At 59.9% G+C, this 26,058-nt stretch overlaps 1 protein-coding gene across 2 annotated transcripts; it reads right to left on the bottom strand.

Moving 5' to 3' along the window:
- Nucleotides 1-211: 211 nt before the first annotated feature.
- Nucleotides 212-26,046, bottom strand: BAIAP2L2 (BAR/IMD domain containing adaptor protein 2 like 2). 2 transcript variants are annotated; one of them, XM_037160282.2, is made up of 14 exons: nucleotides 25,190-26,046; nucleotides 23,999-24,074; nucleotides 23,425-23,511; nucleotides 22,899-22,960; nucleotides 12,647-12,718; nucleotides 12,301-12,417; nucleotides 11,377-11,523; nucleotides 5,269-5,421; nucleotides 4,747-4,891; nucleotides 4,344-4,581; nucleotides 1,912-2,214; nucleotides 1,533-1,728; nucleotides 909-952; nucleotides 212-699 (listed from the first exon to the last, which is right to left on the bottom strand). In XM_037160282.2, exons 1-14 carry the CDS (start codon nucleotides 25,238-25,240, stop codon nucleotides 624-626), a joined length of 1,767 nt encoding a protein of 588 aa, XP_037016177.2. In that variant the 5' UTR covers nucleotides 25,241-26,046; the 3' UTR covers nucleotides 212-623. The 2 variants fall into 2 exon arrangements, with proteins under 2 accessions (XP_037016177.2, XP_037016178.2); XM_037160283.2 differs by having other exon boundaries at nucleotides 23,999-24,793; nucleotides 25,190-25,225.
- Between the last annotated feature and the right edge of the window lie 12 nt (nucleotides 26,047-26,058).

Genomic DNA, 26,058 nt, shown 5'->3' with positions numbered 1-26,058 from the left:
GGCCGGAGGTGGGGGGCAGAGGTGAGGGGTTTAGGGTGAACCTAAAGACTTGCTTGAAATGAGGGTTGTGAAGGGCTAGAGCAAGTGACGCCTCCCGGGCACCTGCCAGGGACCTTCAGGAGCTCCCGACCCCGACCCCGTTCTCCAGCAGGAGCGCTCCACCCCCATCCCACCCAGTCCCCCAAATCAGAGACCACCAGTTCCATTGCCACGTCCACTTGCTTTATTTCTCATTGTTTACAAAAGTCCAATGGGATGGGTATGGGGCGGAGGAGGGGAGTGTGAGGGACTCCGCCCGCTGTGGTGGGGAAGGGGAGAGAGGTGGGGGCGTGAGGCAGGCCCCCAGGGAGAGTCCCGGGGCCCCTGAGGCAGGAGGGGAAGGAAGGCTCGGCCCCCCACTCTGCCAGCTTTATTTGGAAGGCCCCAGACCCTGCACCAGGGCCCCTGGGGCTGCTCAGGCTGGGGTCACAGACAAGGGAAGGGCGCCACCCTCAGTGTCAGGGCCCCAGCTTCTGGATCCACTGCTGCTGCTGCCACCTCAGCCGCTGCTGCAGCCTGGGCCAGCTCCGGGCAGCCCCTGGGCAGGGGGCGGGGCGACCTCACACCCGGTGGAGGAAGGCACCTCAGCGGATGAGGGGCGCAGAGCGGTCATTGGTGACAGTGGGCCGCAGCTTGACGGTGGCAAAGGGGTTTGTGCCCCTGTGGGAGGAGGTCAAGCAGAGGGCCCACGTCTCCAGCTGGCCCCCTGAGCCAGGTGTCCACCCCGCCTCCTGTCCACAGCACGTCACCTCCGCTCATCTTTGCCTCCGAGTTACCTCCCTCCACTGAGCATGGCCCCTGGCCCTGAGCCCCCCTTCTGTCTGGTCCCCCCCCCACCCCTCCCCATCGCGTCCCGCCCCAGGACTCACGGAGGGAAGAGCTCTGGCGGGTGCTGCTCCCAGGACATGAGTTTCTGCGGTGGGAGCAGGGAGGGCCAAGTTTGGGGGGGGACAAGCAAGCTCCTGCCCCTCCCGCCCCCTCTCCTAGGGGGGCAGAGGACTGGACTAGAGGTCCCTGCGGTGCCAGGCTCCTGGGACGTGTGGCCCCGGTGTCCTGAAGCCCAGACTTTCATGGGTTTCAGACTCGAGAAGCTTCTGGGCCAGAACGCCACCTCCAGGGCCAGCCAGGGCCCCCAGACAAGGCTGGGGGGACCCCATGGGGAGGTGTTCCCTGTGCCCCCCTCAATCCCACCCCCCCAGCCCAGGCTCAACCTCAGGCCCCTGGGTGGGCATTCCCTCAGGAAGCAGGGAGCACAGGCCCCTCCCAGGGCTCCCAGCAGGACCCCCGGGGCTCTAGGTCCTGAGGTGAACACGTCCCCCACCTACCACCCAAGGCAGAGGCCCACCCACCCTGCCCTGCACAGCTGGGAGGACTGCGGTGGGTGCAGGGCCCCCACCAGGCACAGTGGCAAAGCGGAGAGGGTTACCTGGTCTCCGGTCTCCCTGCCCACCGGCCGACCCCAGGGCTGAGGTAGCCCAGGGGAGAGGGCTCACCTTGACGTCGCTGGCCACCCCCATGCTGCCCATGCTACTGCGGCGGCTGCCCGGCAAGGGTGTGGGTGCGGGGCTGGGGGCGCGGCTGGGGGTCCGGGAGCGGGGCCGGCCGTCCCAGCACTCTGAGGGCGCCGTGGGGCTGCCTGGCCGGTCCAGGAGGTCGTCTAGACTGTGGCTGCCCCGGAGCGGATAGGACCTGAGTCCGGAGAACAGGCGGGAGGAGTCAGCTCGTCCGCACCGGGGTGACAGGGGGGACCCTTTCTCCAGCAGCCAATGGGGGCGGGGCCCACTCAGGACTGCCACTCACAGATGCCCTCCAGGTCGGGGGACCACCCCCACTGGAGTCCCCACCCCTGCCCCAACTCTACCACCCAGGTACCTGGAAGGTAGCTCATTCATGGGGCTCATGGGGTTCATGGAGGTCACTGGGTTCAAGGCGTTCATGGGGTTCATGGAGGTCACTGGGTTCAAGGCGTTCATGGGGTTCATGGAGGTCACTGGGTTCAAGGCGTTCATGGGGTTCATGGAGGTCACTGGGTTCAAGGCGTTCATGGGGTTCATGGAGGTCACCGGGTTCAAGGCGTTCATGGGGTTCATGGAGGTCACAGGATTCAAGACATTCATGGGGTTCACGGGCACCTCCTCCAATGGCTTCACATAGGCCTCAGGGAACCAGCCGCTCCTGTGGGGCGGAAGCAGAGGGTCCCTCAGCGAGAAGCCCACCAGCAGGGGCCCCACACCACGTGTAAGGGGAGGGGGGGCCTCTGGGGCTTTGCCGAGAAGGACTCTTTTAATCCCTTGAAGGAGGCCTTTCTCGGTGTCCAAGGCCACCAATCCAGCCTCATGTTCCACCAGGGGCTGGGGCTCCTTAAGAGGAGGGTCTGGAGGCCCGAGGAGGAAAGCGGTGTGTCCCAGGTCTGGGGCCGCCACTTCAGCCCCTGCTCACTCGGCACCCGCCTGCTGGGGCCCCGAAAGCCAGATCCAGTCCTGTGGCTCCCAAGAGGCTCCCAGCCTGGCAGGAAGATGGACCCACAGACATGCCCACCAGGGTGACAGCGAAGGGCAGGGTCCGCAGGCAACAGCAGGAGGCCAGAGGGAGAGGTGCCCGGGACCGGGGGCCTGACTCCCAAGCCAGTGCATTTCCCCTCTCAACCCAGCTGCTGCCCTTGGTCCTGGGGTCCCGGGTACCCTGCTTCTGGGGCCTCTGCCTGGCTGGAAGCTGGTCACCGCAGCTGCAAGCGGCCGGGGTTGAGGGAGAGGCAGTACGATCCATATCCCTGCGTCTTTTCAGGCTCCAGAGAACCCGCCAGATTTGGGCAGAACTGGGCGAACATCCTCCGAAAAGCCCCCGCCTCGGACACCAGGGCCCAGTCACAGCGCCCTCACGTGGAGGGGACGGGATCTACTCCGACCCCAGCCGAGGGAAGGGGACCACTACAGTCCTGCCGACTGTGTTTTCACCAAGACCTGCCGCCTAGGCTAAGACTTGTCATCGCAAGTTCCCCTGACCTATGGGCCACGGGAGAGGTGACGAAGTCCCAGGAGTGTGGTCGGGGAGCCGGGGGCTAGATTTCACTTATCCGGGTCCCCAGAAAGCTTGGAACACTCCTGTTGGGGGCGGCACCCTGCTGTCCTTTGCAAAACAGGGGTTTCTGCCATTCCTGCCCTGAGCCTCTGCCCCCCCCAGCCCATCCTCCCTTCCACTCCTGGTCCATGTAGTTCCCGCCATCCACTCAGCTATCCACACACCTCTGTGCCTCACTGTATCATCTTGTCCACGCCACCATGGGTCCGTCCACTCAGCCATCCATGATCCACGTGGGCAACCACCCATGGGCCACTGCTCCACTGTGGACCCACTACTCTGTCCATCACCAGCTGCTCACTGCCTGCCGCCACCGACCAAGCCACTCTAGTCACCCATCAGCTTATGCGTTGCCCCCCCATCTGCACCTCCTACGTCCCCAACCACCCATCCACTCACCTGCCCGCCCACTCGCACGAGCATGCACCCCCACCCAAGACCATCCTCTCCTCTGTCCTCCTGTCCGCCATCCCCAACCCACATGGCCCCCTCGCATGCGGGGACTCTGCCCTCTGTGCATCGCTCATTCACGCCCCTGCTCCTCTCCTTCATTCCTTCTCCACTAGCAGGAGTGGGAGTGGGCCCCACCAATGTTTCCTGTCCATGAAGCCCTGCGGGGGCGGGGGAGGCGCTGCCTGGCTCCGGCAGACTCCCGCCTCCCCCTTTTCCTCCAGCAGAAAGAGTGATCTCCACTCACTCCCCTTTCGGCCGCCAACCCCGGCTCTCCGCCCCCCAGGCTTGCTGGTGACCACAACGCACTCTCCATTCCCGTCCACTCGCAGTGTTGGAAACAGGCCAGTTTAGGCTCTTCAGGGGTTTCCACCACGCAGGGCTGTGGGCAGAGCCTGCAAGGTCCCAGCGCTGCCTCCCGGTGGCCTGGGGCGGCCTGCCCGTCCCTCCATCAGGCTTGGCTTTGGCTGACTCCCCTGGGGCAGGGCCGGGAGGAGGGGGGCGGGGCGCTGCCCCATCCCTCCCGGTGCCCGGTGCATGGCGGTACGCAAGTAACGAGGTTTCCCACTCCCTGTTCTGTACCACCCGCCCCGAGCTCGGCAAGGCGGCGCTTCCTACTCGCACTGAGTGGATGAGGGACATGAGACGGCAGTGGGAGGGAGAAGGGGAGAGGTGGCCGGGGCTGCGGGGAAGCAGAAGACGCCTCAGTCGGGGTTGAAGTTCAGGCCTGCGGGTCCTCCTTCCAGCCCGCCCTGCGCCTCCCGGCTCCTACTCACGTGGATGAGCCCTCCAGCTTGCCGTAGAGCCAGCCGTTCTGGGCCTCAGGCACCAGCACCTCCACGACATCTCCGGCCGAGAAGCGCAACAGCGTGTGGTTGGCGCCCTCCGAGTGGGAGACGAGGGCGCGGACTCTCCGGGTGCCCCCGCTGCCGCCGCCCCCGCCGCTTGCCCCGCCCGGGCGCTCCCCGAAGGAGTTGGAGCGCGAGCGCTGGGCACCACTGGTGTAGAGCGAGGCTGCGGAATTGGGAGAATGGCGCAGCACGTGGGTGGGAAGTTCTCCCGCGCGTCTGCCCGCACTACCTACGGCTGCAGCGCACCCTCTGGTCCTGTCCTCGGTCCCGGACCCTCATCCAGAGTCCCCGGCCCTCCCTCTGAGCTCCAGTTGCCGGGGCCACTCACAGGCAGACGGCGTCCTGGGCAGGGACCGGCGGTCTGGCTCCAGCTGGGACGTGGTCCTCGCCTCGGTGGGCTCGGGGCCGTAGGAGCCGGAGCCGGAGCCCTGCCGGCTGCGCGGGGAGCCGAACTCTCCCAGAGGCCTCTGGGGCTGCGAGGGGAGACGGGCAGGGGAGGGTGGGGCGGGGAGGGGAGGGACCGAGCGCCCTAGTCCAGCCCCCACCCCCAGTCCCAGAAGTCGGCGTAGGGGTTCACTGGCCTGCGACCACCGAACCACCAGGGGGGCGCAGAGGCCGCGCCAGGGCGGTAGGGCCAGCTGGGGGGCGCTGCGTAGAGCGGCACACTGGGGGGATGGAGGCTCCGAACGGAGGGCCTCAGGCCCCAGGGCCCCACAGAGGGTGCCCGGGACAGCGGGGGCACGAATGGTGGCGAGGGCACAAATGGTGGCGGGGGCGCAAGTGGCGGCTCAAATAGCGGTGGGGGCACAAGTGGCGGCGCGAATAGCGGCGGGGGCGCCCAAGGCCTCACCATGTCCAGGCGGGTGGGCGTCAGGCGGCCCGAGGGGTAGGGCGGCCCCAGCACTGGGCCCAGCAGGCCTGGCGAGTGGGCACGCGACGGGCTGCGGCTGGCTTCTGACTGTTCCTTCCACAGCAGCACGCGGTTCTGGAGCATTCCCCGGGCCTGGTGGGGCAAGAACGCAGAGGTCGCCTGCCCAGATCTGAGCAGCCCCCAGATTCTGGGACTCAAAAGTGCCCCTAGCCCTGGGGATTCGGGCCCTGCAAGCGGAGGAAGGAGATTTTCTAGCTATTAGGAGCTAGGAAGATGGTGGTGTCCCTTGGGGATTCACCCACCGTCAGCCCACCCCCTTTTTGTCAAAGGCTACTTGGTTCCTCAGTAGCTCCCTCTGCCCCCACACAGGGCCACTCCTCGAACCTCAGCTGGCCACTCAGGTTACACCATCCTCCTGGCTGCAGTGATGGACTCAGGAGGGATGGCACTTACCCAAAACTGTGACCAAAGAATCCAATCCTAGTACTTACCCTGGAACAATCTGGAAAAATATATTCTTTCACCTCATGGGGTTTGCTAAAGAGGCAGTGTGAAGCCAACACAGAAAACTACAACTAAGCAACAGACAATGGCAAATTTCTGATGACATCTTGTGTGCTCCTGGATCCCGCCAGTCCTGAAACCCTTGAACTGCCCAGCAACTAAAATACTAAGCACCTTCACTGTTTAAGGCAGTTGGAGTAGTGTTCTAAAAAAAACTTTCAAATACACTTTTCCCAGTGCATCCCTATAGTCTACATAAGCACCCCCTTTCTAGTATCCCCAATACCCTGGCCTCTGACTCTGCTTATAGGCCTTCAAGGGTGCCAGCTGAGCAGCTGACCATACCAACTTGGGGTGGGAGGGCTTTAAGTGTCAGACCTGCGCTGAATGTTAATCATGGTTTTAAGTTTCTGCGTTTTATTATTGACCTCCCGGAGCCTAGGTAATTCCTAAGGACAGCAAACACTTGCCCCTGAATGTGTCTGTTGTATGCAAACCAACCAATCCAAACCCGCGTCCCTGCCCCTTCCTCTGACTCGCAGGTCAAGACAGCAGGTCCTTTCCTGGCCCTGAGTCAGCCCTGGAGCACGGAGCCCACTGAGGTCCCTCAAACTGGCCACCCAAAACCTGCTTCAACATGCCCACCCTGCTCTGCCCCTCCCTTCCACGAAAACCGTGATGGGTGTCTGGGACGCGACGTCCCTCCTCCAGCCCTGGACTGGCCTCTGGCGCTCCCCTGTGTGGCCCCGCAGAACTGTGATCGGCATTACCACTTTTTCCAATGGTATGATCTGTGTCGTCCCTCAGTCAGTCACTTCCATCCATTAACTCCCAGGTCCAATCAAAACACTGCTCTCCTGTTAGAAAGGTCTCTCCTCTTTTCCAAACATCCCCTGCCCCGGAAGCCAAGCTCAAGACTGTCACCTTAGGAATAATGAAAGCTGCCCTCAGTTGAGTGTCCACCCCGCGCTGGGCCCAGCTAAAGGCTTCCCTGCCTTGCCCGGCCCTCAGAGCAGCCCCGGGAGGCAGAAGGTGCGGAGGGCCACGGTGGCCCCCGAGCGCCGAGGTCCCGCACCTGGGCACAGAGTGCGGCCCGCCACGGGCTGCCCCGGAGGCTGCCTGTGCCTGCCCCTCAGTGATTGCTCCCTTCTCCCTCCCAGGCTGGCTGACCAAGACCTCACTGTGATCTCGGGCAGCAAAAAAGGCTCCAAGCATCACAGGTGTGACTAGTCCGGGTGGTCACCAGGGTCGCTCTGTTGCCCCACATAAATGATGAGCAAAACACCTGACGAACATCGTCCGAGAGCGTGTTTCAGGGGCAGCGAGCAAAGTGAGGCCAGTAGGTTCCTCAAACCATATTTTAAAAGGGTTTTTTTTTTGGTGTGGGTTCTGGGAGTGATGGCTGCAGCACCGAGTCCCGCCTGGACAGCGCTCGGACTCACGGGCTTCCCTCAGCCCTGCCCCAGGGCAGCGCCTGCCTGGGCAGGAGCGCGGTCCAACGGACGTTCACAGCCGCGGAGAAGACCACGGGAGAATTTTAACAGCATGTGTGGAGTGGAAAAGCCTTTTTAATCATGATGCGAACCCCATAAACTAAAAAACAAAAAAGACTGATCAATAAATAAAAATATATGTTTTTAGCTCTGGCCAGTGTGGTTCAGTAGATTGAGCGCCAGCCTGTGGATGGAGAGGCCATCCGTTCAATTCCCAGTCAGGACATGTACCTGGGTGGCAGGCCAGGTCCCCAGTAGGGGGCGCGTGAGAGACAATCGCACATTGATGTTTCTCTCTTTCTCCCTCCCTTCCCCCCTCTCTGAAAACAAAATCTTTAAAAATATATTTTTTAAGTGGCAAAACCAACAATAAACAAAGTCAAATGCTAAATGACAAACTGGAAAAAATATTTGCAACTCGTTACCCAGGAAGGGTTAATTTCAGTAACATACAAAAAGCTCCTACGAATTAATGGGGAAAGTGGAGGGGAAGACGCTGACACGGAGCTGAAAGGGGCGCAGCCAGTGGCTCTAAAACGTGAAGACAGGGCGGCCGAGCGTGGGAGACCAGCACCAGCAAACACTGCACCGAGGTGCCGCGCCCGCCCTTCTGGTCGGCAGAGAGCAGAAAGTTAGCTCAGCCACTGTCAAGGGGGCCGGGACCCCCACCCACTGCTGGCAGAAGTGGGAACCGGTACAGCCCACGCCTCGTGGACTCACAAATCCCACTCGTAGGGATTTGTCCTGGGACTGCAGTCTGAGTGGGAGCCCAGAGACGCAGCAGCGGGAGGGGGGCGGAGCCTGGACCAGACCTGGGCGGAGCCAGGGCGATGACTGCGGACCGTGAGAAGAAGGCTGCCTTCCTCGGCCAGGAGTTACAGTTCTTTAAATCCTGTTCCAAAGCCTGTGCATTCTGCTACAGTACCAGAGCATTTATATAAATATTGACAGTTAGTTATCTTAGGAATTAGAGCTCGTATGTCCTAAAGCCCAGGGGGTCGGACACCGCCTGTTCCTGCCCCTCCAGGAAGTCAGGCTCATTCAGCCCACACCCCACCCCACCCAGATCGCCCAACCGAGCAGCCGCTTTCTTCTTAATGTGGGCAGTTCGCTGTTAGGACACAGGCGGGAAGGAATTTCCTTTCAAAGAAGATACACGCAGGGACAGTCGGCCTATGAGAGTTGTTCAGCATCACCCATCGTCAGGGAAATGAGTGCAACCCACGGTGAGACAGCGCATCGCAGCCACCAGGGCGGCTACAGTCAGAGAGAGAGGCGGGAACAAGTACCAGTGGGGAGGTGGCCACGCTGGGGAACTCAGGGGCAAAGTCACCGATCTGTGAGCGATGCTGTCCTAACGTCCCTGGCCCTCCTCCTGCACATCCCATCAGCAGCCTCTCTCGAGAAGTCAACAGCTAGTCCAGGCAGGCAGGCAGGTGAGTCTACCACCGGAGGGGTGACTGTGAGGTGTGGCCCCTGTGGGACCCTTACAGAAAAAGGGTGGGACACAGCCTGGACCACTGCTGGCTGGCAGAGGCGCAGGCAAGGACTGGGACTCGGGGTCCAAGTGGCGAAGCCCACAGGGACACATGGGTGGGACAACACCCAGTGTCCCTCCTGAGTGTGGCCTGGGAGGGGCTGCTGGCCTTCCCGAGTTCCGGGTCCACAGGCTGGGCCGCCGCTGACCCATGAGGCACCGTTCTGTAATTTAGAGAGAGGTACCCCCCCCCATGGACAGAGCCTGGTAGGCATGCATTTGGTGAGCACACGGCCTCTTTATGCAAAGCAGTCAAAAAAGAAAATGAAGACAAGGCGCCCCTCCTCCAGGTGAACAGCCTGCAGCGCATGTTTGGCTGGAGAGCAGAGCACAGCCAGCACGACGCCCCCAGCGGCCTGCCTGCCGTGGGTCTCTGTCCCCCAGGCTGCTCGAGACAGAGCACGTGGGGGAAGACCTGGGGCCTTGGCGGGCACTGCTGAGCCCGTGCCGTTCACCTCCCCCGGAGTGGGGGCGGGACCACGAGGGGGCAAGGGAAAGAAACAGGACACCTGGGGACCTGGTCCTGGAGGAGGGCCCAGCAGACCACATTGGCCGGAAGGGGGAAGGGAGCTTAACAAGAACTTGGTGAGCGTGCTTGCTGCATAAGAAAGACCTTCTTACCCAGACAGAGCAGGACTGTAAGACGTAAAATTGAGCAGAGGAAACAGGCAGGACGGTCCTGTGGAGAACAGGACCAGCGGTCTGACACAGAGAGGGGACACGCGTCTCAACACACGGGGCAAGGGTAAGGTGAGGGGAGAGGTCCGCGATGCGGAGCCCAAACGATGGAAGGAAGGAAAGGGACGATGGCGGACATGTATCACTGATTAAAGAAATGAGTAAGGCCCTGGCTGGTGCGACTCAGTGGACTGAGTGCTGGCCTGGGAACCAAAGGGTCGCTGGTTCAATTCCCAGTCAAGGCACAAGCCTGGGTTGCAGGCCAGGTGCCTAGTAGGGAACGTGCAAGAGGCAACCACACCTCCACCCCTCTTTCTCCCTCCCCGCCCCTCTCTAAATAAATAAATAAAATCTTTAAAAATTTTTAAAAAGAAAAGAAACGGAAGAGAAGACGGCTCCGCTGACCTGAGGAAGACCTGAGCCCGCAGACTGAAAGGTGCCGACAGGCTCACCTGCTGCCCGGACGGGTTCCCGAGAAAACCCCTGGCGCCCAGAGAGAAACAGCCTGGCGCTCAACAGGGAGGAGGCCGGCGGCGGCGGCACCGGGAACAAGAACGCATCTCGGACCCGAGGGAAAGGGCGAATCCACGGGAAGAGCTGCTGAAATGCTCTGGCCGCACCAGTTAGTCAAGTGGAGACCTCGGGACAGTGGGTGGTGAAGAGGAGTGACAGGAGGGTGAGCGGGGCACCTGGTCCCCTGCGTGGGGGCGTGTTGGGGGGTGCGGGCCGGGCAACAAGCAGAACCCGCGTGAAGCTTCTTGCAAGAGCAGGGCCGTGCTGCAAAGAGGGAGCCGGGGAGCCAGGGAGGGCCTGGAATTCGGGGCCCTGAAGGTTCCCGGCACACGGAGAGGTGGGGTTTGGGGGTCATGGGAGGAGCCTTCCCCAAGGCCTCCTCTTAGAGTGCCAGGGAGGGCGGGACAGTCCTCCGGGTGTCGTCTCGCGAAGTGGGGAGCAATGGACCCAGCAGCGGTGGGAGGGTCAGCATGGGAAAGATAATAAACACCTGTGGTTATGAGGGTCGCAAAGTGAGGCCGTCACGAGTAACAGAACAGGAGACTTTCCAGGTGAGTGAAGGGGAAGGTACAGTAACCCAACCAGACTGACCAAAACAAGAACGGGAGAAAAAGAGGAAAGGACGGAGAAAGCACAGTTGAGGCAGTCAGCCAACAGGAGTAGACAGGTGTCTCGGCTGCTCGGTTACACGGAACAGGCCGAGGTCCTCCATTGGAGGACAGATGTCAAAGTCCAAAATATAATCAGAGCAGCGCTTCAGTGACAGAAACACACTGCAGACAAAGACAAGAGAAGAGGGAGTGGGAAGGGCACGCTGACCCGGGCGGGTGGAGCTGGAAGCACCGGACTGGTCACCAGGCGCAGGGGGTGCCCGCGTGGCCCCATCTGCAGAGCAGGTCTGACGGCCGTGAACCCCACTGCGCCACACGGCACGCGCGGAACACAGCAAGCAACCCCACGGAAAGACAGCAGGACGTGGAGAAACCCGACCGGCCCAGCAAAAAGAACAGCACGCACCGGGAGGATCCAAATCACACAAAAAATGAACCCACGGAAACTGAGCGGACCCGTGACTCGATGAATTTCTGAACGGTGAGGGCGCGCCAGCAGGAATGACCACGGTAGATGGTTCACGCGGAATAAACAAGTGCACCAGTTAGTGAGTGAACGTGAGAATAAACAGAATCATGAGTGAATAATGACTCTCTGATGATACAAGTAAACGCAGAAATGAATAAACGAAGAGACAGACGGAAAGTGAGTAAATAAAATGAAACCGACCGGAGGGAGAAAGAAGGAAGGGGGAAGAAGGGAACCCCCGCTGGCTCCGGCCCCAGGGGCTCCCCCGCCGCCGCCACTCACCCGACCAAAAAACTGCAGGAAGGTGTTGGAGAGCAGCAGGTGCTTCTCCGCCAGGAACCGGTAGCGCCGCCTCTCTTCCAGCTCGGCCGCCCGCTGGCTCTCGGACACGAAGGCCTGCATCTGCGCGTGCAGCCGGTTCACGCTCTCCTGGGAACAGGGGTCTGGCTGGAGGCAGGGCGCGGGCGCAGCCTCCCCGTCCTTCCTGACCCAGCCGCCTCCTCCTGGAGGCCTCCCCTGAACACCCAGGCTGTCCTGGCTCCCAGGCCTGTCGTCTCAGGGGCGGCTTCATCCTCATGAGCTCGGCTGTGTCCCTCCCAGGCAGGACTGGTGGTGTGTGAGCCATCCCTTTGTCCCCAGCACCCAGCTCAGGGCCCAGCCCAGAGGTGGGGCCCAGGGAGGTTGGTTTAATGAAAGTGCAAATGAGTTGTTCAATAACACCCCCGCCCCCCGCCACCCCGTACTTGGGAGGGAAGATTCTGAAAAGAGACATGGGCTTGTCAAAGCAGCCAGAAGAGAAGAGAGGGAGGGAGATGGAGGTCTTGGAGACAGAGGCCAGGGATGGGCGGGGGATGGGCGGGAGGGAGCAGGGCTGGCCTCAGCCCCCATGGGCAGGATGGCACGGCCTGGGCTGCAGGGCCGAGAAGGATGTTGGGACTGCGGGAGGGTCCCTCCCTTTGCTACCAGGTTCAGGAGCACATGACTGATGGTCTCAGGTTCGCTCAGTGAAGTGGGGAAGCAAGAGAGGTGCTAGGGTTTTGGAGGGGGTCTGGGACATCTGGGGAGGGCTGGAGAGTGACAGGGGAGGGGCCCTGCATAGGGTGTCCCTGAGATCAGTGACTCCCACCCTGCCTGGGGCTGGCTGCAGGAGCTCAGGGGGTGCCGGAGGGCCCCTCCCCAAGGCCAGTCATGTCCCCGCCCTCGCACCTTCATCTCCCGCACGTTCTTGTCCCTCTTCCGCTCCATGCGCCACAGCTCGGACATGCACTTCTCCAAGTTGGCAGCTCGGTGGCGGTACTCGATCTCGTAGTGCTGGCGGCTGTCCTTGGGTGGGGCAGGGGGAGGAGGGAGACCCCCACGTCAGAAGCTGGAGATGCCTGGCCCATGGGTCAGAGCGCTGGACAGGGGCAGGGGGGCTCAACCAGGAACGTGCTGTGTCCATAACCTGGGGCCGACCAGTGCCCAGCGTCGACCTCTATGTGCCCCTGCGTCAAACAGGAAGAGGTGGCCTGCCTGTGACTGGCAGGGGGCCCAGTGCGGAGGCCAGACTCACTTTGATGAACTGCATGTCCAGCTTGGTGTTCTTCTCCATGTGCTGCAGCAGGTCTCCGTGGAATGTCTGCACCTGCGTGGAGTGCAGGGCAGGGGTGATCAGGGCGGCCCTTCCAGGCCCCGGCATCCCTTGCACTGCCCACTGGAATACAGTGCCCACAATATGCTAATGCGCCAGGCACCTGCCCAATCACCAGAGAAACGAGCATAATAAGAGCACCTGGTTGAAGGAAAGACTAAATGGTTAATCACGCAATGCAGTGCAGAACCTCACTTGAGACAACCTCAGTGACGCTGCTTGCTGTGCCCAGATTCCCGCCATCCTCAAGCACCCACCAGCCCGACTTCCCCAGGCAGGGTCCTTGCTCAGCCATCTGGTTTCTGGAGTGTGCACACACGTGCTCACTGTCCCTCCACAGGGCAGGGTTTTCTGCTGGGCCCCTGCTTGGCCCCTTTGTCTGAGCCTTGAGCACGGTGGCCATGTGCCCAGTCTCACCCATCTCTGTGTCCCTGGCACTGAGGGCAGGGCTGGGCCCACAAAAGAGCTCCGAACTATGGGAGCATTAGCTCTGGGGCAACATGTTCCCATGACAGGGGAGAGGTGGGACCATTTGGGGGGCCAGGACGCCAGGGAAGGCCACTGAGCTCAGTCTCAGGGGAGCCAGGTCCTGGCTCTGGCTGTGTCTCCAATTTGCTTTGTGACTTTGGACAAGTTGCGCTCCTCTCTGGGCCTCAGTTTCCCCATCTGTAATAGTGAAGCTTTGGCCAGATGCCCTCTAAGGTCCAGCCTTAACAACCTGATGAGCTTTGACTCTGTGGGCCTCAGCGGTCACCCGGCACATTCCCTATGTGTCCCCATTGGCATTCCCTGGGTCACTCTGCATTGCCCTCTTTGCCCTTGAGTTCAGATTGCACAAGGCGCAAAGAGGAGGGAGTGTCTCTCACCCCACTGCCACGCCCACCTCTGGGGACCCTCCACCTCTGCTTGGGCCCTACCCCTGCTGTGGGGTCCCCGCACTGTCCCCCGGGAGCTCTGCCCCGGAGGCTCAGGCATCGCCCAGGAAAGGAGTGCTGGTAATCCCCGGATGCAGAGAGAACCAGTGCATGCAGAAGTTCTGAACTGTAAGTTCTTCTCCGACAATTGTTTCTGAAGCCTTGATAACTGCTGGCCTCTCAGGGAGCTTGAGTGCGTTCTCCCCAGGACTGGCCACGCCTCCCAGAAAGGAGGCGCCCCCCCCCCCCCCGTTGGCCAGCCTCCCTCTGAAGACACAGTTCGACTTATGCCTCAACACAGAATGTGGGCTCCTTCGAAACTGCCCGAAACAATGAGGCGCCTGGGAGCCTCGGGGCTGGGGCAGGGCGTCAAAGCCCCGGCACACCCGCCACCTGAGCAGGAATATGGAGGGTGGCTGGTGCCTGGAGGGACAGACCCGAACCACCCTGAAGGCCGCAGAGAACGTCCGAAGGGCACAAAGTCAACAGAATGGACGTGCCCGCAACGCCTGCATTGCTGTGGAGCTGGCCTGCTGTCACGAAGGTGGGCAGGGCAGCCAGGGGTGACAGCTGGCCCAGCGGCGAGCCCTGGGAGGCCCTGATGCGGGAGGCTTTGCTTGCGACCCTAGACTACTGGCAGCCGACAAACTGAGGGCTTCCCCCAACCCCGTCCCTCTGTCTGCTTCCTCCTAGTCCTCTTGCCAGAAAAAACTCCTGTCGAGCTAGCTGCCTTCCCTTATGTACGTCACTCCGACTTGTGGCCCCCCATGACACGCGTCCCACCATGGAACTGCGCGTCACAGCAGGGCAGCGGGATTACAGTGCTCCCCACTGCCACAGCCTGGCTGCGATTGCAGACAGGGAGCGGACGTGGCCCAGGCAGCCCCAAACGGGAGGCCTAGGCACCCCTGGGTTCATGGAACGTCCTCGGCAGGCTCCTAAGTGGGGCATGAAGAGGACGATGCGGGAAGTGGACTCTGAGCTCTTGCTGCGGAGGGACTGTCAATAACTGGCAGGTGGCTTCTGGAATAAGGAAGTCACGCAGGCTGGGGAAGGCCCAGCAGGTCGGAACAGACCCGCCCTCGCCGGCTCCGCCTCCCAGCACGCTCTTCACTGCTCGTCCTCTAAGCCCCTTGGTGCAGAAGCTGAGGACCGCTCCGCAGGTGAGAACAGGCACTGCAGGCCCTGCGCTCCAGGTATGGAGTTACCCCAGCACCTCCAAAAGGCCTTCCACCGTCCCTACAGGAAACCCCCGTGAACGCGCTGCCTCTGTGCGCCGACCCCCACCCCTCCATTCTCATTAGGTCTTGGGTCGCTCCCACTCAGGCTATGCCCCACCAAGCCAACACACACGCTACCGTCCCAGTCGTGGAGGCTCCATGGGGCTAAGTCAGTTCTTGGGACTCACCGCCTGTCGTCATCACCGGACACGGCGACCATCCAGCCTCCTTTCCTCGGCCTCCAGCCCAGCTCCGTCCCCCGGTATTCCTTGCACCCCCCACCCTCGGGCTGCATCTTCTCCATCTTTGCCGATTCCCCCTCACCTCCCTGATCCTTTAATGCTGAGCTGACCCAGAGCTGAGGTCTTGGGCCTCGTCCCTGAGCACCTCCCTCCCCAGGAGCTCACGCAGTCCGAATACTCATGACTCCCAAGTGTGGCCCCGTCCTGACCTCGCCTGGCCCCCAAACTCAGTCTCTCCCATCTCATAGCCGAGGATTTCACTCTCCGCTTGGTTTTCTGGTCATCATCTCACATTCATTGTGACCAATGCTGACCTCTGGTCTCCCCTCTACCCACTGAACGACTCCACATCCGGGTTTCCCGCCTCAGCTAATGGCAACTCCATCTTTCCAGGTGGTCAGGTTAAAGCCTTGGGGTTACCTGGACTGTCTTTTGCAACAGACATCCAACCCATCAGAAGTCTTCCTGGTTCCACATGCGGTCTGTTCTCTTCTCCCCAGCAGCCCTGCTGCAGCCCCTCTGCCACGCCCCCCACGCCTGCCCCAGGCTACGGCAGCAGCCTGCGCACTGGTCCTCCCGCCCCGAGCTCCTCCTCCGCTGCCATCTGACTCTCAGCACAGGAGCTGCAGCAACCCCCCCCCCCCCCGAAGAGCAGGTAGAACAACGCACAAGTGGGAAGCGACGTTTTACCATGCCGCTTACAGATGGCTTCAGAGACACCAGGTACCTAGAAATAAATCTGCCGAAAGACATCGAGACTGCTACTTGGAACATGAGGAGACACCGCTGTGAAAAACAAACGGGAAGGTCTGCCGTGTTCAGGGGTCAGAAGACTTGCTACTGTTGAGATGACCCTGTTTACAGATTGATACAATCCCTATGAAAATCTCAGCAGGCGTTTCGAGACACTGACAAGCTGGCTGTCTAACTTATATGGAAATGCAAAGGACCTCGAATGGACTGGGCAATTTGAAAGAGAAGAACAAAGTTCTTGGACTACTTGACTGCAAGACTTACTACAAAGTTACAGTAATTAACAGTGTGGTATTGGCAATGGATAGACAAAGAAATCGATGGAGCAAGGTAGAGAGTTCATAAACAGACCTACACGCATGAGACATCGATTTTTGACTGAGATGCCAAGTCCAGTGAATAGGGAAAGGGGTCTTTTTAAAGGTTCTGGAACAGCCAACGCCTGTACTGGGACAGCAACCCCCGACTACCCCTCACGTCACACACAAAAATAAATCTGAGCTGGATCCCACAAATGAGGGTAAAGCCCGGGGTATAGAGCTTCTGCAAGAAAACCTGGGAAAATATCTCTGCAATGGGGGCAGGCGAAGATTTCTTGGGTGGGAGGCAAGCCCAAACCATTTTTTTTTTAAATTGCCAAATTGGGCATCATAAAAATTCTAACATATCGCCGTCGACAATACTAACCTGACAAAAAGACTAAACAAACACCTCATGAAAAAGCTATACCAAGTCCAATAAGCCCATGAAGAGCCATCGGTGATCCGGCGAGGCCTACCGCCCCGCACCCACGAGAAGTGCTGGGACAGACGGAACAGGGATGGCGAACGTGGGCAAGGAGGCAGCAGGGCGAGGGCCGCTCTCAGGCCCTGCCGGCGGGCGTGCGGACCAGCGCCAGGGCCTCGGAGAGCTCGCGGCGGTTCCAAGCCAAACGTGCGTCAGCCCGTGGACCCACGGTTTCCGCTCCCGGGCACTCACCGCACAGAAGTGAAGCTGTGCGTCCACAGAAAGACTTATACGGGAACGTTCACGGCGGGCCTCTGTCTAACAACCCCGGACCGGAAGGAGCCCCCTGGCCGCCGATGGAGAAGTGGGCAGACAAGCGGCGGCCTATTCACACGACGGCGCGTGTAGCGGTCAAACACCTCAGTGCCGGCACACGCGACACCACGCATTACGCGTGCAGACACCGTGCTGAGCATGGGCGGCAGGCGCAGGGAAGCGCGCGTCGTACGAATCCACCCCCGGCACGTTCTACGACAGGCTAGACTCATCTCTAGAGACAGAAACGAGACCGCGGTGTCTCCGGGTGAAAAAGGGCAGAGAAGGGCGCAAGGGAGCTCTCTGGGCCGGCGGACACCTTGTCTGGCCAGCCGGCGGCTGCCGGTGTGGACGCGAGGTGGAAACTGACCATGCTCAACACTTAGAAACGGGGCATTTTACCGCACGAAAACTTGCCCTCGATAAAAACTAATTTCACCTACAACTGAGGAACAGAAAACCTCTGACAGAAGGTGACCGTGAGAAGGCGTCCCTGGAGACCGCGGAGGGGCGGCAGAGGCGTCGGCCGGGAACCGGCATCAGGAAGGTGGGGCGGGGCTGGGCTGGGAGGGACAACGTGGGCACGACTGAGAAAAGTTCAGAAATGGGCGACAATTCAAGAGGGAATTGGACGTTTATTTTTTAAAGACTTTACTTATTTATTTTAGAGGGGGGGCAAGGGAAGAAGAAAGAAAGAGAAACATCAGTGTGTGGCTGCCTCTCGCACACTCCCAACTGGGCGCCTGGCCCACAACCCAGGCACATGCCCTGATTGGGAATCGAACAAGTGACCCTCTGGTTTGCTGGCCTGCGTTCAATCCACTGAACCACATCAGCCAGGGCGAGAATTAGAAATTTAAAAAGAAAGCCCTGGCTGGTGTAGCTCGGTGGATTGAGCACCAGCCTGTGAAGCAAAGGATCACAGTTCAATTCCCAGTCAGGGCACATGCCTGGGTTACAGGCCAGGTCCCCAGGAGAGGACATATGAGAGGCAACCACACATTGATGTTTCCTTCTCTTTCTCCTCCCTTTCCTGTCTCTCTAAAATTAAATGAATAAAAATATATAAAAAAAGAAATTTAAAAAGAAAAACATAAGTTTCGTAATGAAGGCAACACACAACAAAGTAATAACACAACAGAGAATGCCTCGGGAGAAGTACAAAATAAAAAAAACAAATAAAGAAGAAACAAAGAAATAGGGAGAGGTTATTTTGGGGGTGAGGGCAACGAAAATGTGCTAAAATTAGATAGTGAGATAGTTTTAAAACTGTGCCTACACCGAAAACCTCTGAATTATATGCTTTGAAAGGGTGACTGTTATGGTGTGTGAATCATATCCTAGTGAAGTGGGTACGTGTGTCTGTCACACCAACCTCCGTTTGTCTACACGTCTGTCTGTCTGTCTGTTTATACCACCACGTGTATGGCAGGCCTCCTATCATGGGCTCCATTCTCGCTCCAGACATTAAATCATAATATTTAGAAGTAGAGGGGAAAAAAGAAATAATGAAAAAAGTAGAAATAACCAAGAGGAAGAGACATATTAAAAATAGGCTACGAAGATTAAATATACAGATAATAGCAGTTTTGAAGAAGAAATACAAAAAAGGGAACAAAAAATTCTACAAACTGTAATTCGAAAGAGCTTTTTTCTGAAACTGAAAACAAAAGATTGGAAATGAGATTTTGAAAGAGCGTGTCACATAACTAAGAAGACTGACCCACTCTGACCGATATCACAGCAGACCCTGGGAGAATTACTGGAACTGAGAAGAAGATAAAAGTCTGTTGAGCACCTAGGCAAAACCAACAGCAAGTGATCTACAACGTAAAAATAAAGACTTTTGAAAAGTAATGTTCAATGTTAGAATAAAAACGTATTTAAGATCATCAGACACAGAGGAAAGAGAAAGAAGGAAGGAGGGGGGAAGAGTAAGGAAGCGAGGAAGGGAGGACGGAGCCAAGGATTCCGTACCCAACAGAACTGGCTTCCGGGCGTAACTGAGCACCACGTCCACGTGGGCACCCGGAGACCGCTGCTCATGCGAGCCCTTCCGCGGGGGCCCCTGGAGAACAAGCTTCCCGCAGGACAAGGACAGGCGCTGGACATTAAAGATGCAACCGCCTGTAAACGAAGGCCAGTGAGCACTCAAGGGGGTGACAAGCGTGTGACAGCTCTGCACTCTGGCCCAGGAGACACAGCACAACGACTTCAAAGGAGGGACAAGCACAGGGACAGCAAAGGTGAAACACATGTGAGCTGTTTCCGAAAAACACATGGGAGGTGGTGGAGTCAGCGAGTTAATCCTCCTTCAGAGACGGTTCTGGAGCGATGGGGGTACGGCCAGTGGGGAACGTGGGCTATTCCAACTATTTTCCTCTCTGTCTCGGAGAGTGAGGGTTCTTGACGTGGACCAAAGACCCAGGTGTAACACAGAGGGGTGAAGCGAAGACCCCGCAAGGCTGCATGTGAGTTGGAAGTATCAGTATGGATTTATAAGTACTTTATCTTTAAATACATGGCACAGGTCATCATGTATCCACATGCACAGACGTGTGCCTACGTGAGTGTGAAGGCACGTGTATTGCACGCATGCATGCCTGTGTGTACGCACAGCACTGGCCACTGAAAGGACCCAGAAACAGCCGAGCCAGCAGCGACGAAAGCGCCTGGGGCCCAGACTCGGGAGAGGCCCCGGGCGAGGAGGGGCCGTCTCATCAGGCGGGGCAGCCAGGAAGTCAGAACTGCCAGGTCGCACGGAAGGGGTTGGGAGCCGGCTGACGAGGCCTCGCTGCCCAAACAGAGGACATTCCCCACTTCCAATAAAGACAGTGACTGCCAGAGACCAAAGCACATCAAACAGGTTTAAATCTACGGTACTGAGGACAGCACAGCATACCACAATAATTGTGCTAGTTACAAAAGGAGAGCCCACTGGTCACCTTCAGAGGTGACAGGACAAGAAAGGGAGGCCCTGGCCTTTACCCCACCTTCCCCCTGTGAATTGGGTCACGGGGTAACAGGCGGCGGGTAGGAGAGGTGACTCTTCTAGAAATATCCCCATCGGAGTGAAAGGGCATCGGAGCAGCAGCTTTCAGTGACTGACTGTGTCTGACTGTGTCTGCGTCTGCACACGCTGAGCCTCCACGGCTGCACGTGGCAGCGGGGGGCACGTGCCTCCTGACGGGTGACCCTGAACCCCCCCTCCAGTTTCGCCAGAGGGACAGGATCCGAGGTGATTGGGCCTCTGGAGCCGGAGGCCAGGGACACGAGCGAGGCTGCGCCAGGAGGGTGTGATCAGCAATCCAGACTTCAGACACTGGCCATCGGCTGGCCCCAGGGCCTTCAACCGATGAGACGTAAGGAAAGAGTTGGAGGGATGGAGGGGGATCAATAGATTGAGAGATTCAAACACACATTTAAAAAAAAGAGCAAGACCAAAATCTAGTGTGTAGGGACACATGCTTTGATCAACGACAAAGGAACACAGGACATGCCATACCTGTGGTCACTTTGGGAGGGGCTGTGATTTTGATGGAGGCACATGGAGGGGCTGCCGGGGAGGCTGAGAAGTCCTTGGCCTGGGTGGTGGGTGCACGGGTGGGTTTGCCTGATCGTGGCCCATTAAGGTTTGATGTGTTCAGCGAATGCTTCCGGACCTACATGTCAGCTCCCAGTAAAAACCAGACCCGAGTGAGGTCCCGCCTGGCCTTTGCTCAGCACCCCTAACGATGCCCCCTTCCCGAGTGGAGAGGCCCCTGTTGGTGGCGGGTCTTCACTCCAGCACACGGCCCCTCACGCCCTTCCACGCGCTGTTCCCTCTGTGCAGACGCACCTCCCCGTGAGCCCGCCTGGCTCCTCGCCTCCTTCCGGCTCTTCTCCCAGCGTCACCTTGCTAGTGATGCCACCCCTGAGTATCTGTGAAAAAGTGCGCCCCTACCCGGGCCAGGAGGCTCAGCGGGTCAGCGTGTCGCCCCACGCACCAAAAGGCTGTGGGTCCGATCCCTGTCCGGGGCACACGCCTGGGTTGCGGGTTAGATCTCCGGTCAGGGCACGTACAATCAACGTTTCTCTCTCATAATGACGTTTCTCTCCCTCTCTTTCTCTCTCCTCTCCCTCTAAAATCAATAAACATTTCCTCAGTGAGGACCTAAAAAAAAATCATACCCCTCCAGCCCTTCCTATGCCCTTCCCTGCTGTTTCCTTTGGGGCCTATTTTGCATTTCACCTGCTGCACACACATGACATGGCCTAACCTTGGGTTTGGCCTGGCTCCGTCCGGGACAGGGCAGGGTTTCTGTCTGCCTGACGGACCCCAGCGCCCACAACAGTGCCTGGCACAAGGCAGGCAGCAGCTGCCCAATGAATGAGTCAGGGGCCGGCCCCGGCTGTGCTTGGGCCAGAGCGGTTCTGGGTTCTGGCCGAGGGCCCTGCTTTGCTGTCACAGCCAAGACGCTGGTGCCCAGAGATGGCAGCTCTTTTTACACAGCGGGCCTGGGTGACACTCGTCCCTGCACAGCCCAGGGGTTCCACGAGTGACACAGAGAGCCGTCAAACACAAGGACAGGAGGCCCCTGGCCGCCTCCGCAGGTGGCGCAGGCTCAGTGCCATGTGCCTGCAGGGTGTCTGGGAGGCAGGCCCGCAGACGCCTTCCTGGTGTGTGGGTGGATACACAGTTTCTGCGGCTGAAACTGGTCCCCATTTGACATGGTGAACAAACCGCTGAGCATTTAATGGGGTGTCCAAAGGGTACCCTGACTTTCGGGGTTCCCTTCACACACACCTGAGAACCACGAACGGTCATAATTAGTTGAAATTTCCTTCAGAACCTTCCGAGGCCCTGCGTGACCACCCCCACCCCCACTCTGCCCTGGCTCCCGACCTCTGGCCCACGGCTGCCCGAGGGATGCCAGGCTCGTGCCCACGCCGGGGGTCCTCTCTCCTTCCCGTCCGGCCAACCCTGTCCCCCCTTCAGAGCTCATTCTTTCCTCCCAGGCAGTGGAGCCCTGCTCGGTGCCAGTCCCCAGCCCAGGCCCTGGAGCTCCAGAGAGAAGATCGTTGTCCTGATAGGGCTCCCAGTCGTGGCAGGGACACAGTCGGGGGCACATTGCACTTCCAACTGTCACAGCAGCTGAGACACACAGAGGGTCCAGGGGCCAGGGTGAGGGGGCATGTACTAATTCATTTCAACTAACCCTCCCAAGGATCCTACAGGACAGTTATTATAGCTGTCTCCATTTCACAGACAGGTAAACTGAGGCCCAGAAAGGTTACGTAGCTCATCCGAGGTCACAAAGCCAGTAGTTGGTGGAGCGGGCGCTCTGGCTGCAAAGCTCACTTCCTTATCTGCCACGTGCTAAGAACAGATGGCCATGTCTGCCGGGAGTCCAGAGGGAAGAAGGACTGAACCTGCCTAGGAGCCCGGGAGGCTTCCTGGAGGAGGGAGCAACTGTGCTGGACAGCACGGGTGGGGGCTTCTGGCTGAGAGGACAGCACTACAGCAGGCACGGGGAAGGCTAGGCTGTCTGGTGGGCACAGCTCTTCAGGGTGGTTGGGGCGCGGGTGACGCCAGAGCGCTGCCAGGTTGGCAGGACCCACAAGTGCTCCCCTGAAGAGCCAGGACTTAGTTCTGTGCGTGGCCGGTGCTGGAAGGGCTGTTCTCACGGGTAGGACAGGTCAGCCCAGTGGCCACTCCGGGAGAGGGGAAGGCAGGGCTGGAGGTGGGAGGGGCACCGGGGCTACAGCCCTTTCTCTCCTAGCTCCTTCCCTCACCCTGAGATCTTGGGCAGGGGGGCTGCATCTCTGAGACTCGGTGCCCCCTCTGTAACGTGGAGACGGAAAATGGCACCTGCCTCCCAGATGGCTGGAGGTTGGAAAAAGACATTGCAGACAAACATGCCCAGCAGGGCCTGGCCTGGCTGCTGTTGCCGAGTCACTAGGGCCTTAGGAAGTCCTCCCCAAGAAGGGACTCGAGCAGGTGATCCCCTAGGCCAATACTCACCACCACCTCCAGGTCAGAGTTCAAGTGTCGCTGGGTGTCGGACATCTGCACCAAGATCTCACCTATCGACCCAAAGAACAGCGGCTTCATGAGGGGAGCCTGCCCTGCCCACCCTCTTCCTGCCAGAAGCTTCCAGAAGGGCCTGCCTGAGGCTGTATTTCTGGACCAAAGTCCTGGGATTTCCCATGTGGCTCTGGGACTCGGGCAGCACCTGTCCTAACATCTATCCCAGCCAGACAGGGAGTGGTGGGGAGGGGCTCAGGCTCCAGGCCCTGGGCTGCCAGGCCTGGGCTTTTGGCAGGGCGGGACTTCCTGGAAAGGCGAGATTATAAAAGCAATGCCTTCTGGGACCCAAGGCTGAAGGGCAAGGCAGCCCCGGGCCTGAGGGGAGGCAGCAGGAAGGCAGGCAGAGCATCCCTCGGAAGCCTGGACAGCAGGAGGCCTGGGGTGGGGCTTGGGGGCCAAGAGGAGAGCACCCCAGGCTCAAAAAGGCACGGGGGGCATGGTGGAAGGCGGAGCCCCTTACCCAGGATCTGTGACGTGGAACTCTGCAGGGCCTGCTCCCCAATCTTCTGTATGGCGTTGAAGTACACCTCGGCCGCCTCCGACAGGGCTGCGTGGGCAGAAGGAACGGGTGCGGTCTTCTTCCAGCTGCCCCGCCCTTCTGTAGACCCCTTCCTCCATCAGGACAGTGTTCTGGGGGACACTGTGGGGTCTGGCTTAGGTGCACATGGGGTGGTGTGCGCCTGTCCCAGGGTGGGGGGTGCAGGCATCTGTGTGTGCCCATCGGGAGGGTGGGCGCAGGTGTCGGGGGCACGGAGTAGGGGAGGGGGAGGGGTGGGCTTCAGTTGCTGGTCGGGGGAAGCAGACTTTGACTCTGAAGAACTAGAAGGCAGGGAGGGTTTGGGGGCACTTGGCTCCAGGTGTGTCCCAGCCTGCCATGGCACAGATGGCATGGGACCCTCTGTCCACAGCCCTGGAAGAGGGTGGGTTGCTGGGACATGGTGAATGGCTGTCCAGCGTGGTGCGCAGAGAACATGGGTGGAGGCACGCGCGTCTGTGTGCAGCGGGCGGGGCAGGGTCTGCGGCCGCGCACTCACCGTGGAAGGCCCGCAGGTAGTTGTTCCCCAGGTACACCAGGTTCTCCAGGGCAGGGTTGAACTGCTCCAGGATGCTCTGCACCCCGAGGGCAAGGGGAGGGGGAAGTGGGACGGGAAAAAATGATGGCCAGAGGCAAGCCGCTGGGCCCCAGGAGCAGGGCACCCCTGGCCCCAGTGAGAAGCCTCCAGAACCTAAGGGAGCCCGCCGAGGACCCCAGTGTCACCCAGAATCCTGTACGGGCCTCAGAGGCCATTCCCTGTGGTCTGGTTCCAGGCTAGGGACCCCTGGCCAGATCCTGCTCACACACCTACGCTGGTGGGACCTCGCTCCCAAGACAATGCACTCGGAGAGTCCACTTCCTCCCACTGGGCTGAAGCCTGCCAGTCTGTCACAGACTCTAGCTGGGCACAGCTCAACCCGGGCCTGAGTTTGGGTCTCACTGGGCCAGACACATAGACTGTCCGAAGTCACCTCAGGGGCAAGGGCAGAGCTTGCCCTCCTCAGAAAGAGCCCTCTGGGAGCCTGGCCACCCCAAGTCCCGGCCAGTAGGAGAGCACTCTGGGTGGCAGAGATGACTCTGGGCTTGAACTTTGGTCTTAACTCAAATCCCTGCAGCCCCGCTGCCTCCCTCAGTGACCTTGAACAAGCTGTTTGACCTCTCTGGCTTCAGTGTTCTCATCTATCCAACCAGGTGATTTTTTAACTCTACAGGTGGGGTGATGGAGGCTTACATGGGGAAGGGTCCTGTACACAGGCAGTGCTCAATAAATGTCTGCGGGGATGGCAGCAACCCCCTGGAGTGAAGCAGCAAGGTTGAATGAGGGGCTCAGAAACGAGAGACAGACGACAGACAGAGAAGGACAGGCAGAGAGACAGAGACGGAGAAGCTGCCAGCTGCAGCCACGCCGGGCCCCGTCCCGCCCCGTCCCGCCTCGTCCCGCGTTGGGCTGCATGGCCTGCTGCTCCCCAGGGACTGCAGACAAACCCCTCCCTGGGAGCCTCGGTGGGGGCTGGGGTGAGTGACTGCCCCCAGAAGTCCCCACCGTGCCCAGCGCTCAGCCCAGCCTGGCCCCACGTCTTTCTCGCCAGAACATTCCGCAGCCACACTCACCCTCTGTCCCCCTGAGCTGGCCCAAGCTCCACACCCTGGGACAGGGCGCTCCGGCCCGGGCGGCTGCAGGCACGCTCACCTTGTAGATGGCCATGGTGGACCTGTAGAACTGGTCCATCTCGGGGGCCATGGGCAGCTGCACCCAGGTGCTGAGCAGAGGCTGGCGGTGCTCGCAGGGCGGGGAGCACTGGGGTCCGGAGGCAGCACCCACTGCTCAGCAGGCGGTACGGGAGGCTGGGACACGGGACCTGGAGACGGAGGCCGGCCGCGGAGGGGGTGGCAGCTTAATTATTCACCAGCCAGGGATGTCAGAGCGCGATCTGGATCTGGGGCGTAACCGGACCCCGCGGGACGGCATCCTGTGACGCAGGCCGGTTCGTGTGGCTTGTCCTTCAATTATTTACCCCTCTGAGCCGCGGCCGGCAGGCACGCGTGGAGGAGCCACTCTCCCAGGTCACCTCCACCTCCAGGAAAAGGCTTAGCCAGGCCGGCCGGGACCCCTGGCTCTGGAGGCACCTCTGACCTCCACCTGCCACAGCCAGTACTGCCCACCCAACTGGGCTAGGACTGGTTGTCGCCCTCGCCCAGGGCCCCACAACAGACCCCCTGGAGCCCCAACACACCTGTGGGTCACCATTGTTGTCAGGCTTCGTCTCCGGTCTGAGCCCCTCAGACCAGACCTGCACCTCAAGGGCCCAGGCCCCACGCCCACTGCACCTGCCCAGCTCCTCTGCAAGTTGGCGAGGGGACAGCACCAGCTCTAATGTCACACAGATCTGGGGACCAACCTTGGCCCTGCTCACTCACTGAGACCACCTGAGCCCCGTCTCTCCCTGGCCCCCCAGCCTGGGGCAGGTGGGCCTGGCTGCTGCCTCTGAATACCCTTGCCAGCCTGATTTGGGGGCCCGGGGGAAACAGGAGGCACCTCTGCCCCAGGGGTGAAGGTCA

The sequence above is a fragment of the Artibeus jamaicensis genome, unplaced genomic scaffold, assembly GCF_021234435.1.
Source record: "Artibeus jamaicensis isolate MK-2021 breed Jamaican fruit bat unplaced genomic scaffold, CSHL_Jam_final contig_233, whole genome shotgun sequence".
NCBI lineage: Eukaryota > Metazoa > Chordata > Mammalia > Chiroptera > Phyllostomidae > Artibeus > Artibeus jamaicensis.
Note: the sequence above shows the minus strand (reverse complement) of the source record. Positions and strands in the feature narration are given on the sequence as shown.

Coding starts and splice junctions, on each gene's coding strand:
- BAIAP2L2 (XM_037160282.2), bottom strand. CDS start 25,240: ATGGCCCCCGAGATGGACCAGTTCTACAGGTCCACCATGGCCATCTAC. Junction 953..1,532: donor GGGTGGCCAGCGACGTCAAG/GTGAGCCCTCTC, acceptor CTCCCACCGCAG/AAACTCATGTCCTGGGAGCA. Junction 700..908: donor CCGCCAGAGCTCTTCCCTCC/GTGAGTCCTGGG, acceptor CTCCTCCCACAG/GGGCACAAACCCCTTTGCCA.